The 14,468-nt window shown below is 39.7% G+C and overlaps 1 protein-coding gene across 1 annotated transcript in view; it reads left to right on the top strand.

The window, feature by feature from the left end:
* LOC137562326 (dynein axonemal heavy chain 3-like) overlaps positions 1 to 14,468 on the top strand; it is a 1,996,682-nt gene that overhangs the window by 1,444,989 nt on the left and 537,225 nt on the right. The window contains exon 48 of the mRNA XM_068273663.1: positions 11,911 to 12,093. Coding sequence (XP_068129764.1) covers positions 11,911 to 12,093 — 183 coding nt within the window. The remainder of the gene's footprint in view (positions 1 to 11,910; positions 12,094 to 14,468) is intronic.

Raw genomic sequence — 14,468 nt, 5'->3', positions numbered from 1 at the left:
TGGTTTAGCTGGCCCTGCTGGAAGCCCTTATTGAAAGTGTACTCATATATTTGCATAGGGATGGGCAAGAATGTAGTTCTTGAGGTGAAAGATCTACACTAAATTAATACAATGTGTTTGAATCCATTGTTATAAACCAATAGCTCCTCCATATGGATTGTTGTATCCTAAACGCAGAGATGGTTTTACGTTTTTATCCCAATTACAGATTAGAGCAAACTTATTGGTACCCTTCAATGATAAATAAGGAACCACAGTTATTTCTGAAATAATTTGAAACAAAAATAATTTCAACTTAAAAATCATACCCTCACACTAGTATTTTATTGCACATTCTTTAGAGGTAATTAATACAAAAAGTTACTGTAACTCCCACTTAAATCTCTGCAGTTCACCTGTCAAGCTGTAGTTTAGCCCACACATCCTGAGTAAACATCTCTAGTTGTATCCACTTTGAATCTGGCCTTTACTAGACAACATGGCTCAGTTCTTTTCATAGATGATCAATGGGATTCAGATGAGGGCTTATAGAATGCCACCTCGGGCTAGTCAAATGTTTTTCTCTTTGCCATTCTTTCATGCTTTTTTCATGCTTTTGTTGTGTGTTTTGGGTCATTATCGTGTTGTAAAATATAGGACCAACGACTGCATGCCAGATGCAATAAAGCATCCCCAAAACATAACATAGCCTCTTCCATGTTTCACAGTAGGTCTAGTGTGCTTTCTTTTATAGATTAATGTATTTAATCTTTGGAGATAAAACTGATGTGAACTGCCAAAAAGCTCAACTTTTTTCTCATCTTTCCAAAGAACATTTTCCAAGAAGAAAGCATCAGCAATCATACTTTTCTATCTATTCTGTTTCTTGCTCTCTCTTGGTGAGAAAAATATTACTTATCTGACAGAAATGTATTTAAACAACATCTACATATATATGCCAAGATTAAAAGACAAAGACATTGGCCTCAATTCACTAAGCTTATCTCCTGTCTTTAATAACATTTCTAGAGTTGTTACCATGGTGATGAGACCTGTAGTATTCAGGAAACATTTTACCTCAGGCAAACCTAAAGTTAACTCTTCTGTCTTTAAGTTAACTCTCCAATCCTTAAAATAACTAAGACAGGCTGTTAATTAACTACGTGTGAAAATAACTACAGAGGAGGTAAATTAACTACAGAGGAGGTAACTTAAGGAATGAAGAGATAAGATAACTCTCTCACTGTGTGGAGGTAAGTTTTCTCTTGCCTTATTATCTCTAGCATGATCTTAGTGAATTGAGGCCAATGTCAGTTACAAAACAGTTACTCAGCTAAGAGAAGGGAAGTCTCTGGATCCCATAGAGGCTTCCAGTTCTTCTGTGTCCTCTCATTCAAATCTCCCACCAGCTGCCTCTTCAGATCTCTTGGGAAGTACTCGGGTCACTGTGACAGCAAAGCGAGTGGGGTGCAGCATTGCAGTACTGGTGCAAATAACAGGAATGGCAGGAGCACACGAATGCGGAAGTTGAAATCTATGCCCTGGCAGAAATAAACAGCCCCAAACAGGGTGTAGATTCCAACTACAGTCATCCGAAAAGAGTTAAACAGTTTAACACACGTTTTGGACATTTCCCTGGTGTTGTTTTACTATGCTTGAGATAAAATATACCTAGTAGAATTCTCTCCACACTTTGTAATGAAATGCTGTTTTTGTAATTGTATTTGGTCTTGGATTTTTTAAAGGTTGTAATAATTGCATCAGTTGGGGTGTAGAACAAGAAGTTGACAGGCACTCAGATGTCTGTGTGCAAGTTTTGCTGCTAGGCATGGTGGTTAGCAATGCCTTGGCTATGTACTTGGGTAGTAGTGAGATAGTAGTGGGTTAGATCTAAGGAAATAGATAATCTGATAAGGCATTGTCAAGAAAGCCTTAAGATGTATTATTCTATGCTGCACAATATTCAGGTATGTACAACTTGCATTACATACCATATATGAGTGCAGGTGGGTACAAGGGAACAGGGCTAGCATGTTCATAGATTTATTTTCACATAAATTGTGAAAAGAAATGTTCATGTAAACCAGAAGTGTCTACTTCGCAAACTCAAGGCTGTCACTCACTCATTCCAATTAGGTAGCCAGCCGCCAATATCTGCCATCAGTCATATGTGTCTCCCAATATCCGCCAGTATTAATAAGTGTCCCCCAAGATACATCAGCAGTCATAGGTATCCCCCAATATTCATGAGCATTAATAGGTGACCCATAATATACACCAGCAGTCATCATAGGCATCCATAAATATATACTTAGGGCCCTTTTCCACCAGTGCGTTTGCGCTGGCTGAATCGCAAAAACGCAAACCGCTAGCGATTTTACAATCGCTACGGTTTGCTTTTTAACATAGGAATCGCGGTAGGTCATTTCCACTACCGCGATTTGCTTTTTACGGGAACGCGAACGCGCGGCGGAGCGATATTTGCCGCGATTTTGCTATGCAGTGCATATCATAGCAAAATCGTGGCCGTGAACGTCGGGGAATCGCCGGTAATTGCGATTCAGCAATCGCTAGCGTTCAGCGTGAACGCTAGTGACTGCAAGTGGAAAAGGGCCCTTACAGTCATAGACGGCCCCAATATACACCTGCAGTCATAGATGTAAACCAGCAATAAGTAATAATTGCCAAAAATGTCCCATTCTAATTGCAAATTTTTATGCAAAATTTGAGCTCAGCACTACTCTGTAGCAGGGAAAGATACCACCAAATAAAACTAGTTTATAGAGTAGAGGGAAAGGAAGAATTATCACCAAGTTTTTTGTTGCTATCTTAGATGCTATCTTTCTCCAGGAAAGCACCTTGGAGTAGGCTGACCAGGCGTCCTCTTTTGCCCGGACAGGTCCCATTTTTCAGACCTGTCCGGGGCGTCCTGGCGGGTTTTTGAAATGTCTGGGAGGGACAGATTTCCCAAGGCGGCAAAGAGCAAAGGGCGCATAGCAAACTGCCGTGCGTGCCGCCAGTATTATTAATTAATAATTGCCCCGGCCCGGCTGCCTCTTGCAATCGAGTTGCAGCGTGGAGACTCGGACTTCACTTCTGCCCCCACCATCCCCAGTTCCTGTCAGTGGTAAAGCAGAGTTTCTGGCGGAAGAAAAGCGAGCAGAGCAGGCGCCGGGTGGTGATGGGATTTGCTGAGACTGCCGCTCGGTACAGAGGACTTGGTGCCGGCGGGTGTAGGACTGCTACAGCCACGGTGTTCTGGACAGAGCAGTTCGAAGACTTCCGGGAAAGAGGCCTGGAACGGGGAATGATTGGCTGGGCTCATCAGACCAGAAGAGGCACCCCCGGGCCCGGCAAGACTCCCTGCACATGCCACGTGAGTGACAGCTGGGGAGGCTTCAAGGATCAGCATGCCTCAAGAGCACCAAGCTTTGTGCGCCTGCATAGCCTGTAACAAAAGCACTAAAGTGACAGTATAGCCTGCATGTGATGCACTACAGGTGCCAGCGTAACCTTTACCAGGTTGCACTGTGCAACAGGTACAGGCTATGCTGGCACCTGTAGTGCATTACATGCAGGCTATACTGTCACTTTAGTGCTTTTGTTACAGGCTATGCACGCGCACACAGTTTGGTGCTCTTGAGGCATGCTGATCCTTGTAGTGCATCACGTACAGGCTATGCTTATACTTGAAATGCATCACATACAGGCATGTACAGGCTATACATGCAATTGTAGTGCATCACACACGGTATGCTGGCACTTGTAGTCCAACTTGTCTTCCAAGTGCAAGTATAGCCTGTGTGTGATGCACTAAAAGTACCAGCACAGCCTGTATGTGATGCACTGCAAGTGTCAACATAGCCAATAAGATTGCATTTGTGGGGAAATGTGCTGCCAATAAGATTGCATTTGTGGGGAAATCTGCTGCCAATCTCATAGCATTTTTGGGGAAATTTGCTGCCAATCTCATAGCATTTGTGAGGAAATCTGCTGCCAATCTCATAGCATTTGTGGGGAAATCTGCTGCCAATCTCATTGCATTTGTGGGGAAATTTGCTGCCAATCTCATATCATTTGTGGGGAAATCTGCTGCCAATCTCATAGCATTTGTGGGGAAATATGCTGCCTATCTCATTGCATTTGTAGAGAAATATGCTGCCAATCTGATTCCATTTGTGGGGAAATCTGTTGCTAATCTCATTGCATTTTGTAGGGAAATCTTCTGTGAATCTGATTGCATTTTGTGGTTGGCCGGCCCTCCACCATGTAGTCTGGAAAAAAAATGGCCCTCCATGCCCGCGAAGTTGGACAGCACACTGCTATGGTCTTGTATATTTGACCCCACCCATGACCACGCCCACATGCTGTTGTGATCGTCCTCTTTTTTTGGAAATCAAAATATGGTCACCCTACCTTGGAGCCATTAAAATAATTATTCAAAATCTGAGAAGTAAAAGTGCCTCCTTGGTTGTAAAAGGTTCTGCAGATAATTTTTGAATCAAAGTCAATCTTTATTCTCCTGTTAATTCAAAAACGTAATTTACTGAGAGTGTTGTTTTTTTTTAGTTCATTGTTTTCTGTAAACATAAACACAAGACCCTATTTTGTCCTCTCGCATTGAACTACCAGCTCTGGCATGGCCCATTTAAGAATATTAAACATCTAATGTGCAAAACCACAGCTGCTCACCAGGTGATCAGGATAAGCCACTGATATAGTTAGCATTGTTTATTCCGGCATCATGTGCAATATTCATACCCTAGCCTTTCATAATTATACTTCAGGGGCAATGCTGTTCTGGCAAGCCATTTAACAGAGATTGTCCTCACAGCCAGTAGAGCTTTGTAAAAATGGCATCTGCTCTCTAATTATTCATGTTTTGTACGAGCAGGAGAATTGATCATAAAAGAAGAATGTACCTGCACTGCCTAAGCATCCGGAGACTTTGCATCTAGGTCAGCTGTGCGGATGAGAACAGCCAGGACATGTTTTTATAGTTTGTTGCAACTGTTGGGAGGAAAATAAACCTTGAGATGCGCATTGTTCCAAGTTCGTAAAGCTTTTTCCCAACTTACAGATGAATCTTCTCAAGTCTGAAACATTATAAAACACCAAGCTGCTATTATCTAGGGTGCGACGCGTTTCAAGAGAAAGCATAAACCAGAATTTATCTAGGGGCTTTGTTAGCTGTGCTTACCAGTGTGTCAAGTAGACAGCTCAGCTATGAAGCTGGTTGCTTTTCCCCTATAACTTTCAAAGTACAATGTTGAAGACAATTAACTTAATGTGTCCTGTTTAAGTGAACTTAATGAGTCACTACTGAAGGAAAAAAAAAATACAGATGCTAATTAAATTTCAAATGCTGACATTTCTGGTTACAGAATGCAATCTTAGTAATTAGCAGCATATTTCTATACATCATTATGCCAAACAAAGGCAGTGGCTTATAATTATTGTCCCTGTAGAAGTTTTTGCTACTAGGGATGTCAGTGGATGCTGCTGAGTGTAATATGCAAACAGCATCTATCCCCTTACGTTACTGAAATGCCTTCGCTCCAGTATCCATTCTGTTAATAACCGTTAAATCAAAGAGGGTGAAATAAATCTGAGCGACAATTAGCCTATTTACTAAAAGGAAAAAGCCGCCATGTAACTGCAAAATTGGCAGCTTGCTTTTTATTCAGCTCAATAAAATCTTGAATATATTACAGGGGTTCACGTTTCTTCTGCAGCACATGACATTTTCTAGGTGTGCTTGGTTAGCATATTGACCTGAATTCCATGGTGGCTCATAAAACACAAAACTTCCTCTGCCATTAGTAAATATAGTTGTTAAAGTTTCAGACTTTAAAAACAAAACAAAAAAACCAAAGCTGTAGTTCTCTTGGAAATTTCAATAAACATTCACAGGCAGCACATAATATTTATCAGTGAACTGAGAGTGTTACGCAGGGATAAAAAAAAAAATAATAATACACTAAGAGATTCTTTATACTTTAAAGATTAACTTACTTCTATTCTCTAATGCAATTACTATCCTCAACACATAGAATAAGAGAAACCACAAGTTTCGTTAGTGACCTTTGTTTAAGTTCTTACCCGTAAAGATCCTAGGATCTACGTTCAATGTAAGGTTCACACTACATCTACCTCGTCTGAAATAGATTCATAAGATTAGATCCAACCGTTAGAAAACAATCACAGCCATAACAGTAACACTACCTTATACTGGAATTATCATTACTAGTCTAGTAATGTAGGATCTAAGATTTACAACAAAGATTCAGGCTGGTAAGCACCAAAACCGAAAATCAACGAATCGATTTCAATTGACAGGTCTGCAGACCACTGGGTCAATTGAATACCGCAGCTGGAGAAGTACCTACCATCCAGTCAGCCAATAATGGTTAGAAATTGACTGGATGGGTGGGCCTTTATCCTAGCACTAACCAAGCCAAGTATAGATTCTCACTGATGTCAACTTACTATTAATAGACTGAAATTAGACATATTGATATTATCTATGTACGATTTAGATATTCTTGAACAAGTGTATCCTATCACATATGTTATGTTACATGTTACTTGCTATGTTTTTCCTATGTGCATCTAAACAATACAAATTTATTGTTGAAAAATAATTGATTGTACTGTAAATGTGGTTAAAGGGATAAATAATCATATGAGGAGCAACAACAGTTTTCCTGTGTTATGCTTTGTAGATCATAGTCTGTGAATAAAAAAGGTGTTTTGTTAGAGCAAAAAAAAAAAAAAAAGTGGGTTCATGCTTCCATCTGCTGAGAAAACCTTTATGGAGATGAAGATTTCATTTTTCAGCATGACCTGGCACTTGCTCACAGTGCCAAAACCACTGGTAAATGGTTTACTTACCATGGTATTACTGTGCTCAATTGGCCTGCCAACTCTCCTGACCTGAACCCTATAGAGAATCTGTGGGATATTGTGAAGAGAAAGTTGAGAGACGCAAGACCCAACACTCTGGATGAGCTTAACCATTTATGCCTCCTGGATGTAGTACCTACGTCCAGGAGGCCACGTGCGCGTCCGCGCGCTCCCGCGGCCGATCGCGCGCGTGCACGCGCACTCCCGGCTGCGGATTCGGTGGCCCCGATCACTGATTCCTTTCCCCCGCTGAAAAAGCGACAGCTTCTCTCGGAAGCTACGCTTTTTCTGAAGCTCTGTCCCTCTAAGCGTACATTGTACGCTTAGAGTGACGTCATGTAAACAAACTCAAGATTGCCATCTTGTGGCCAAAAAGTAAAACTACAAGTAACAGTAAAAATACATTGCAATACACAAATATTTCCCCAAATAAAGCACTATTTATATCCCACCCTCCCAAAAATGCCCACATAAAATGTTTAATAAAAAAAAAACAACATTACTATTAAAAAAAAAACCACATAAATATTTACCTAAGGGTCCAAACGTTTTAAATATCTATGTAAAGATGAAATATTTATCTCTTGCTTGTAAATAGTGATGGATGCAAAACGGAAAAAATGCTCTTTTATTTCCAAATAAAATATTGTCGCGATACATTGTGATAGGGACATAATTTAAATGGTGAAATAACCGTGACATATGGGCAAATACAATACGTGGGTTTTAATTATGGAGGCATGTTTTATTTTAAAACTATAATGGACGAAAACGGACAAATAATGAATTTTTTCATTTTTTTTTCTTATTCTTACTGTTAAAATGCATTTACAGTAAGGTAGCTCTTAGCAAAATGTACCCCCCCCCCCCCAAAGAAAGCCTAATTGGTGGCGGAAAAAAACAAGATATAGATCAGTTCATTGTAATAAGTAGTGATAAAGTTATAGGCTAATGAATGGGAGGTGAACATTGCTCGAAATCATAAAGTGAAAACGACTGAAGGCTGAACTGGTTAAGGCCGCTATTGAAGCATCCTGGGCCTCCATAACACCTGAGCAGTGCTACAGGCTGATTGCCTCCATGCCACGCCGCATTGAAGCAGTCATTTCTGCAGAAGGATTCCTGACCAAGTATTGAGTGCATAACTGAACATAATTATTTGAAGGTTGACTTTTTTGTTTTAAAAACACTTTTCTTTTATTGGTCGGATGAAATATGCAAATTTTTTTGAGATAGGAATTTTGGGTTTTCATGAGCTGTATGCCAAAATCATCAATATTAAAACAATAAAAGGCTTGAACTACTTCAGTTGTGTGTAATGAATCTAAAATATATGAAAGTCTAATGTTTATCAGTACATTACAGAAAATAATGAACTTTATCACAATATGCACATTTTTTGAGAATATCCTGTATATATACATATATATATATATATATATATACATATAAACACGCTAGATTCTCAGCAGAGATAGCCCCAATCTGGCATCTCTGCCAAATTTAGTCTGTGTGTATAAGGCTTTAGATTCTATGAAATTGAGATGCTGAGTAGTCATTCAATATGTACAAAAGGACATATCACTTTTCATCACTTGTTGAAAAGCACAATTTTCTTATTTGACATGGATACCTTTAAGAGACTAGCTGTCACAACTGTGTGCATTCCTTCTAATGAAGTAAATGATTTAAAAAAGTATTGTTCCAAATATCAGGTACTGTATATTTCAAATAAAAAGCACCCTGGTGTGTTTAATTTGCAGAAGTGCTCAATGCAATATTCTGCATATTTACTAATATTCTTTAAAGGGACACTTAAGTCAAACAAAAAAAATGAGTTTTACTCACCTAGGGCTTCCAATAGCCCCCTGCAGCTCTCCGGTGCCCTCGTCGTCTCCCTCCGATCCTCCTGGCCCCGCCGGCAGCCACTTCCTGTTTCGTGACAGGAGCTGACAGGCTGGGGACGCGAGTGATTCTTCGCGTTCCCAGACACATTAGCACCCTCTATGCTGCTATATGGTGTATGATATATGCTATAGCAGCATAGATGGCGCTATTGTGGCCAGGAACGGGAAGAATCACTCGCGTCCCCAGCCTGTCAGCTCCTGTCACCGAAACAGGAAGTGGCTGCCGGCGGGGCCAGGAGGATCGGAGGGAGATGGCAAGGGCACCGGACAGCTGCAGGGGGCTATTGGAAGCCCCAGGTGAGTAAAACTCATTTATTTTTTTTTACTTAAGTGTCCCTTTAAGTATAACCGACGGGCATAAAATCAAAAATCAATTCATTATTTTTATCTGGTAAACAATTAATAAGGATGCTAACCAGGCAATCCAAAAGTTAAAATCCCTATTACTTTTCTTGTTGATAAATGATCATTCCCCAGTTTACCTGACTCTCATTTGGTACACACAAAATTTGGTACACAAAAAGGAAGTGGTAGGGCATGCTGGGTTGTCCTTTTTTGCTTCTCTTCTTCCCCTTAGACTTAACAAATGCAGTTTGATTGGCTGAAGCCTCTTTACCTCCTGTTTTTCCCTCCCACGCCTCTGTTCCTCTCTGATTGGCCAATAGTTCTCATGCTGAGACAGTGCACTTTATATAGTGAAGGTCGGGTAAATCAGGCAGAGGAGAGTAAGGGAGGAAATGACATCAGGATTGGCTTCAAAATAGCTATACTTAAAATGGGAAATGCAGTAAAAGTAAAAGTAGGCTTTTCTCTTTTTTACTGTAGAAAAATCACTAAAACCACCAAAATATGGACAGTGCAATACACATGTTATGTAAGTAGAGCAAGTATTTATCTACTTATATATGTGGTGGTGTTTTTTCTGAGATAGTATGGCTGACAGCTCCTCCTCTTTAAAGGCATTTCGCAAATATCTTCAGTTTACAAGCTGGTGAAATGAAAGTTTGGAGCCATTTTGCTATGGGCAATGTTCATTGAGCAATATCAGGATCAAATTATACCGTTCATTCAACAATATTGTTGTATGTATCCTTTGCTTTGGTCCATTACTAACATTCCCAGGACATTGTAGCAGCTCAGTGGGCCAGAAGATGCATTCAGCAGTTATTTGCAGACTCACCAGCAACTTTCCTATTCTAAAGCATGTGCAGAATCCCTGGACCTTCCTGGTGTCATTATTGGTTACTCTGTATTACATGATGCAAGGTATCCAAGTGTGGCAAGCATAACATGATTGGCTTCTTTGCTACCAATCTTATTACATAGGGCAATCTTCATTTCTTTCATGCATGGACTGACTATGACAGTGACACAGAGACAGTCACATTTTAAAAATGCCATTTGCCTGGATGCTGGGGGTGTTTTTTTTCTGCCTTGAAAGAATTCAACTGCAACAAGCATGCTACTAACTGATCAATAGTGAATTTTAAGTTAATACACTAGAACCACACGTTTGTTGTAGGTTATTGATTTCAGACCACATCAGAGGCAGCACAACAGCCAAGTCAGTAACATTTTTAAAATGACATCTGCCATGTTCTATTCCTTGATCTTAGGATTTCCTTTAAGAAGGATCTCTCCATGGCTCTGATTTTAAGTTTAGTTTGCCTCCTTTTTTGACCCATAACAACCTAGCACACCAGGTTTTTAGGCTGATGTTACCTCTGCAAGGGGCATTTTGTGTCCATCCATACCTTTCAGCATGGGGGTGGGGCTTTATGAGGGATGCTGAATGCTGATGGCCACTGGACACAGTAACTGGAGCAGTTACATGCAATTTGGCCAAATCTCCAAAGCTGAATGAAAGAAGCAGTAGAGTGTTGTACCGTGTTAGCCATCAGTAAAAGCAAAGAGTTTTGAATCAGGATGATACCATTTATTGGATAACTTAGTTAGAGATGAAAAAAACAGTGAGCTTTCAGCTTATAAAAAGCCTTCGTCGGAACCAGTTTTCATCTCTAAGTTAGCCAATAAATGGTATCATCCTGATTCAAAACTCCAAGCTGAATGACCAAAGGGTGTTTCTAATCAAATAATAACCTGTAATATTTCCTTCAGCTATCTTTTTTTCACTTCAATAAACCTCATTAACAGTAATCTTCTAAAAGATGCAGACTGCCCTAAGTAATTTTGAGTTTTAACCTAGCATGCATTTCTCATTGACAATATTGTCCATATTAGTACTAGCACCTCAACTATGGTGATCAGCATGGCATCATTGGCTAATTTAGCTGTTTGTCCTTATATGGATAGTGATGTCACTGAGCTTCATACAATGCCACTGTCATGGTTGGGCCTGTGTCATCCTAAACAGAACTTTTCCTGAGAAATGGGAATAATAGGGTTTCAAAGAGCCCTGTGTTTCAGCATCATTTTAATTGAGAGGCCTTGATTTTAAGAAAGCCATAGACTCGCTGTCCTCTTGCAGCAGGGAAAGCTTTTAAATATATTGTGGTGCCGCTTTCAAATAAGAAGCAACAAATCAAAAAACAAACAGAAAAAAAATGTTTTGTAAGTTCCTACAAAACAAAAATGTAAATAAAATAAAATAAAAATCACATTAGTAACATTTCCTGCAGCAAAGGTACTGTTGTCAGTCTTATGCAGCTACCTAATAATGACATACGTTTTGCATACACAGGGAAAAATGTACTATATATATTTACTCTTGGTTTACATATTATAAATACTGATATTATTGTTATTATCATACTTGTATTTTGTTCAGTTTTCTTTACTGCATGTTCTTTTTTCATAAACTAGACTTTTTCTTTATTATTTTCCTCGTGTGTTGACTTGTTTTGCATTGTTATACATGTGAAAAAAAGAATTCGCTAAGGAATTGTTGAATGTCATGCACATAAATTAAAATATTAACACATGACAGAAAGGTCACTGGTAATATGACAAAAAGACAGAGCTAAATTACTGGCTTGCAGTAAATTCCATGAGCCATAATTATACAGCACAATTGCTGTTATCAATGTTGAATAAATGTAATGCTAGGTCAATACTAATATCTAATATTATAATGTAATTTTCTCTGTTTTCATTCTAGAATGTAGTACAATCACAGTTTAAAGAAAAACTGAGCAATCTCTTCACTCACCTGGTTATTGGCAGAGAGGTGCAGGATGAGGACATGCGCAATCTTTTCTTTGGAGACTACCTTTTTCAAAAAAATTCCGAGAAGTCAGAGAAACTTTATAATGAAATTGTGAACATGGATGATCTTAAGATTGTGAGTAAAACTTTTAATATTCTGCCGATTCTATGCGTCAGTCTGTTATCTACTCACAGCATATACTGTATATATACCGTATGTGAGTGTGTATATGTGTATATACTGTATACAGTGGGATGAGAAAGTTTGGGCAACCTTGTTAATCGCCATGATTTTCCTGTATAAATCGTTGGTTGTTACGATAAAAAATGTCAGTTAAATATATCATTTAGGAGACACACACAGTGATATTTGAGAAGTAAAATGAAGTTTATTGGATTTACAGAAAGTGTGCAATAATTGTTTAAACAAAATTAGGCAGGTGCATAAATTTAGGCACCACAAAAAAGTGCAAAATGAAACCAATATTTAGTAGATCCACATTTTGCAGAAATTACAGCCTCTAAACGCTTCCCGTAGGTTCCAATTAGAGTCTGGATTCTGGTTGAAGGTATTTTGGACTATTCCTCTTTACAAAACATCTCTAGTTCATTGAGGTTTCATGGCTTCTGAGCAGGGATAGCTCTCTTTAACTCACACCACAGATTTTCAATTATATTCAGGTCTGGGGACTGAGATGGCCGTCCCAGAACGCTGTACTTGTTCCTCAGCATGAATGCCTTAGTGGATTTTGAGCAGTGCTTAGGGTCGTTGTCTTGTTTGAAATATCCAGCCCCGGTGCAGCTTCAGCTTTGTCACTGATTCCTGGACATTGGTCTCTAGAATCTGCTGATATTGAGTGGAATCCATGTGTCCCTCAACTTTGACAAGAGTCCTAGTCCCTGCACTGGCCACACAGCCCCACAGCATGATAAAACAACCATCACCAAACATTTTACTGTAGGTAGCAGGTGTTTTTCTTGGAATGCTGTGTTCTTTTTCCTCCATGCATAATGACCCTTGTTATGACAAAATAACTCAATTTTAATTTCATCAGTCCACAGAACATTTTTCCAAAATGAAGCTGGCTTGTCCAAATGTGCTTTAGCATACCTCAAGTGGCTCTGTTTGTGCTGCGGGTGGAGAAAAGGCTACTTCTGCATCACTCTTGCATACAACATCTCCTTGTGTAAAGTGTACCGAATGGTTGAACAATGCACAGTTACTACATCTGCAGCAAGTTGAGGTTAATGATGTGCAATCTTGCGCTAATCACACCAGGCGTAACCGGGTATATATTGCAACCACTAGCAGCTCCTTAGTCCTGGCTGAAGGAATGACTATGGAAATAGAAAAGGAGCGCCCCGTAGTGCATTAAAGTTATTTATTCCTCAAACACGCAAAATATTAAAACACTTACTAGAAGAAAATACAATGTAGACATATCATGGGCACTGGCCGGTCCTGCAATATATGTCATCAGTGACGTTCAATACACTTAATCACCCCGTCCACCTCCGGCCATGAGTTCCCTTCATCGCGGTACAGGCCAGGCACCACCGAACTCGTGACAGGGGCCATCACACCGCTAAGATAGCGATATAGATGTAAGTACAAACTTACAGATTCTCTAACTTTTTGCTTTTTAATGATCATAACAACACCGGAAGTGTTTGTTCCGGTTACCATAGTGACAGGGTCACGTATTCAGATCCGGGACAGTTCCTATAGAGAGAGCTATATAAAATTTTTGTGTGCAGAGCAGTGACACACTTGACAAAGGCGTGGACACGCCAAAACACGTCGTGTAGTCACTGCACACGGGCACCAGAGGGAAGGCACCCATTGTCCACACCAGCTGGGACATCCATACACTGCAGGCCACAGAGGAGGAACAGGTTTCCACCCATGGTTGTGTTACTGGGCTTTTGCCCATGATATGTCTATATTTTATTGTCTTCTAGTAAGTGTTTTAATATTTTGCGTGTTCGAGGAATAAATAACGTTAATGCACTACGGAGCGCTCCTTTTTGTTTCTTTTCCATTTCCATAGCAAGTTGAGGTTGTAGGTCTTTGGTGCTGGTCTGTGGGTTGACTCTGACTGTTCTCACCATTTGTTGCTTCTGTCTATCCGTGATTTTTCTTGGTTTTTCCACTTCGAGCCTTAACTTGAACTACTGTAAGCCTGTGGTCTTCCATTTCCTCAATATGTTCCTAATTGTGGAAACAGACAGCTGAATTCTCTGAGACAGCTTTCTGAATCCTTCCCCTAAACCATGATTGTGAACAATCTTTGTCTTCAGGTCATCTGAGAGTTGTTTTGAGACCCCCATGTTGCTACTCTTCTTAGAAAATTAAAATAAGAGGGAAACTTACAATTCAACCCCTTAAATACTCTTTCTCATAATAGGATTCATCTGTGTATGTAGGTCAGGGGTCACTGAGCTTACTAAGCCAATTTGAGTTCCAATAATTCGTCCTAAAGGTTTTGGAATCAATAAAATGACAACAGT

The sequence above is a fragment of the Hyperolius riggenbachi genome, chromosome 3, assembly GCF_040937935.1.
Source record: "Hyperolius riggenbachi isolate aHypRig1 chromosome 3, aHypRig1.pri, whole genome shotgun sequence".
Lineage (NCBI taxonomy): Eukaryota > Metazoa > Chordata > Amphibia > Anura > Hyperoliidae > Hyperolius > Hyperolius riggenbachi.
The sequence above is the reverse complement of the archived record's forward strand: the minus strand, read 5'-3'. Positions and strand labels throughout refer to the sequence as shown.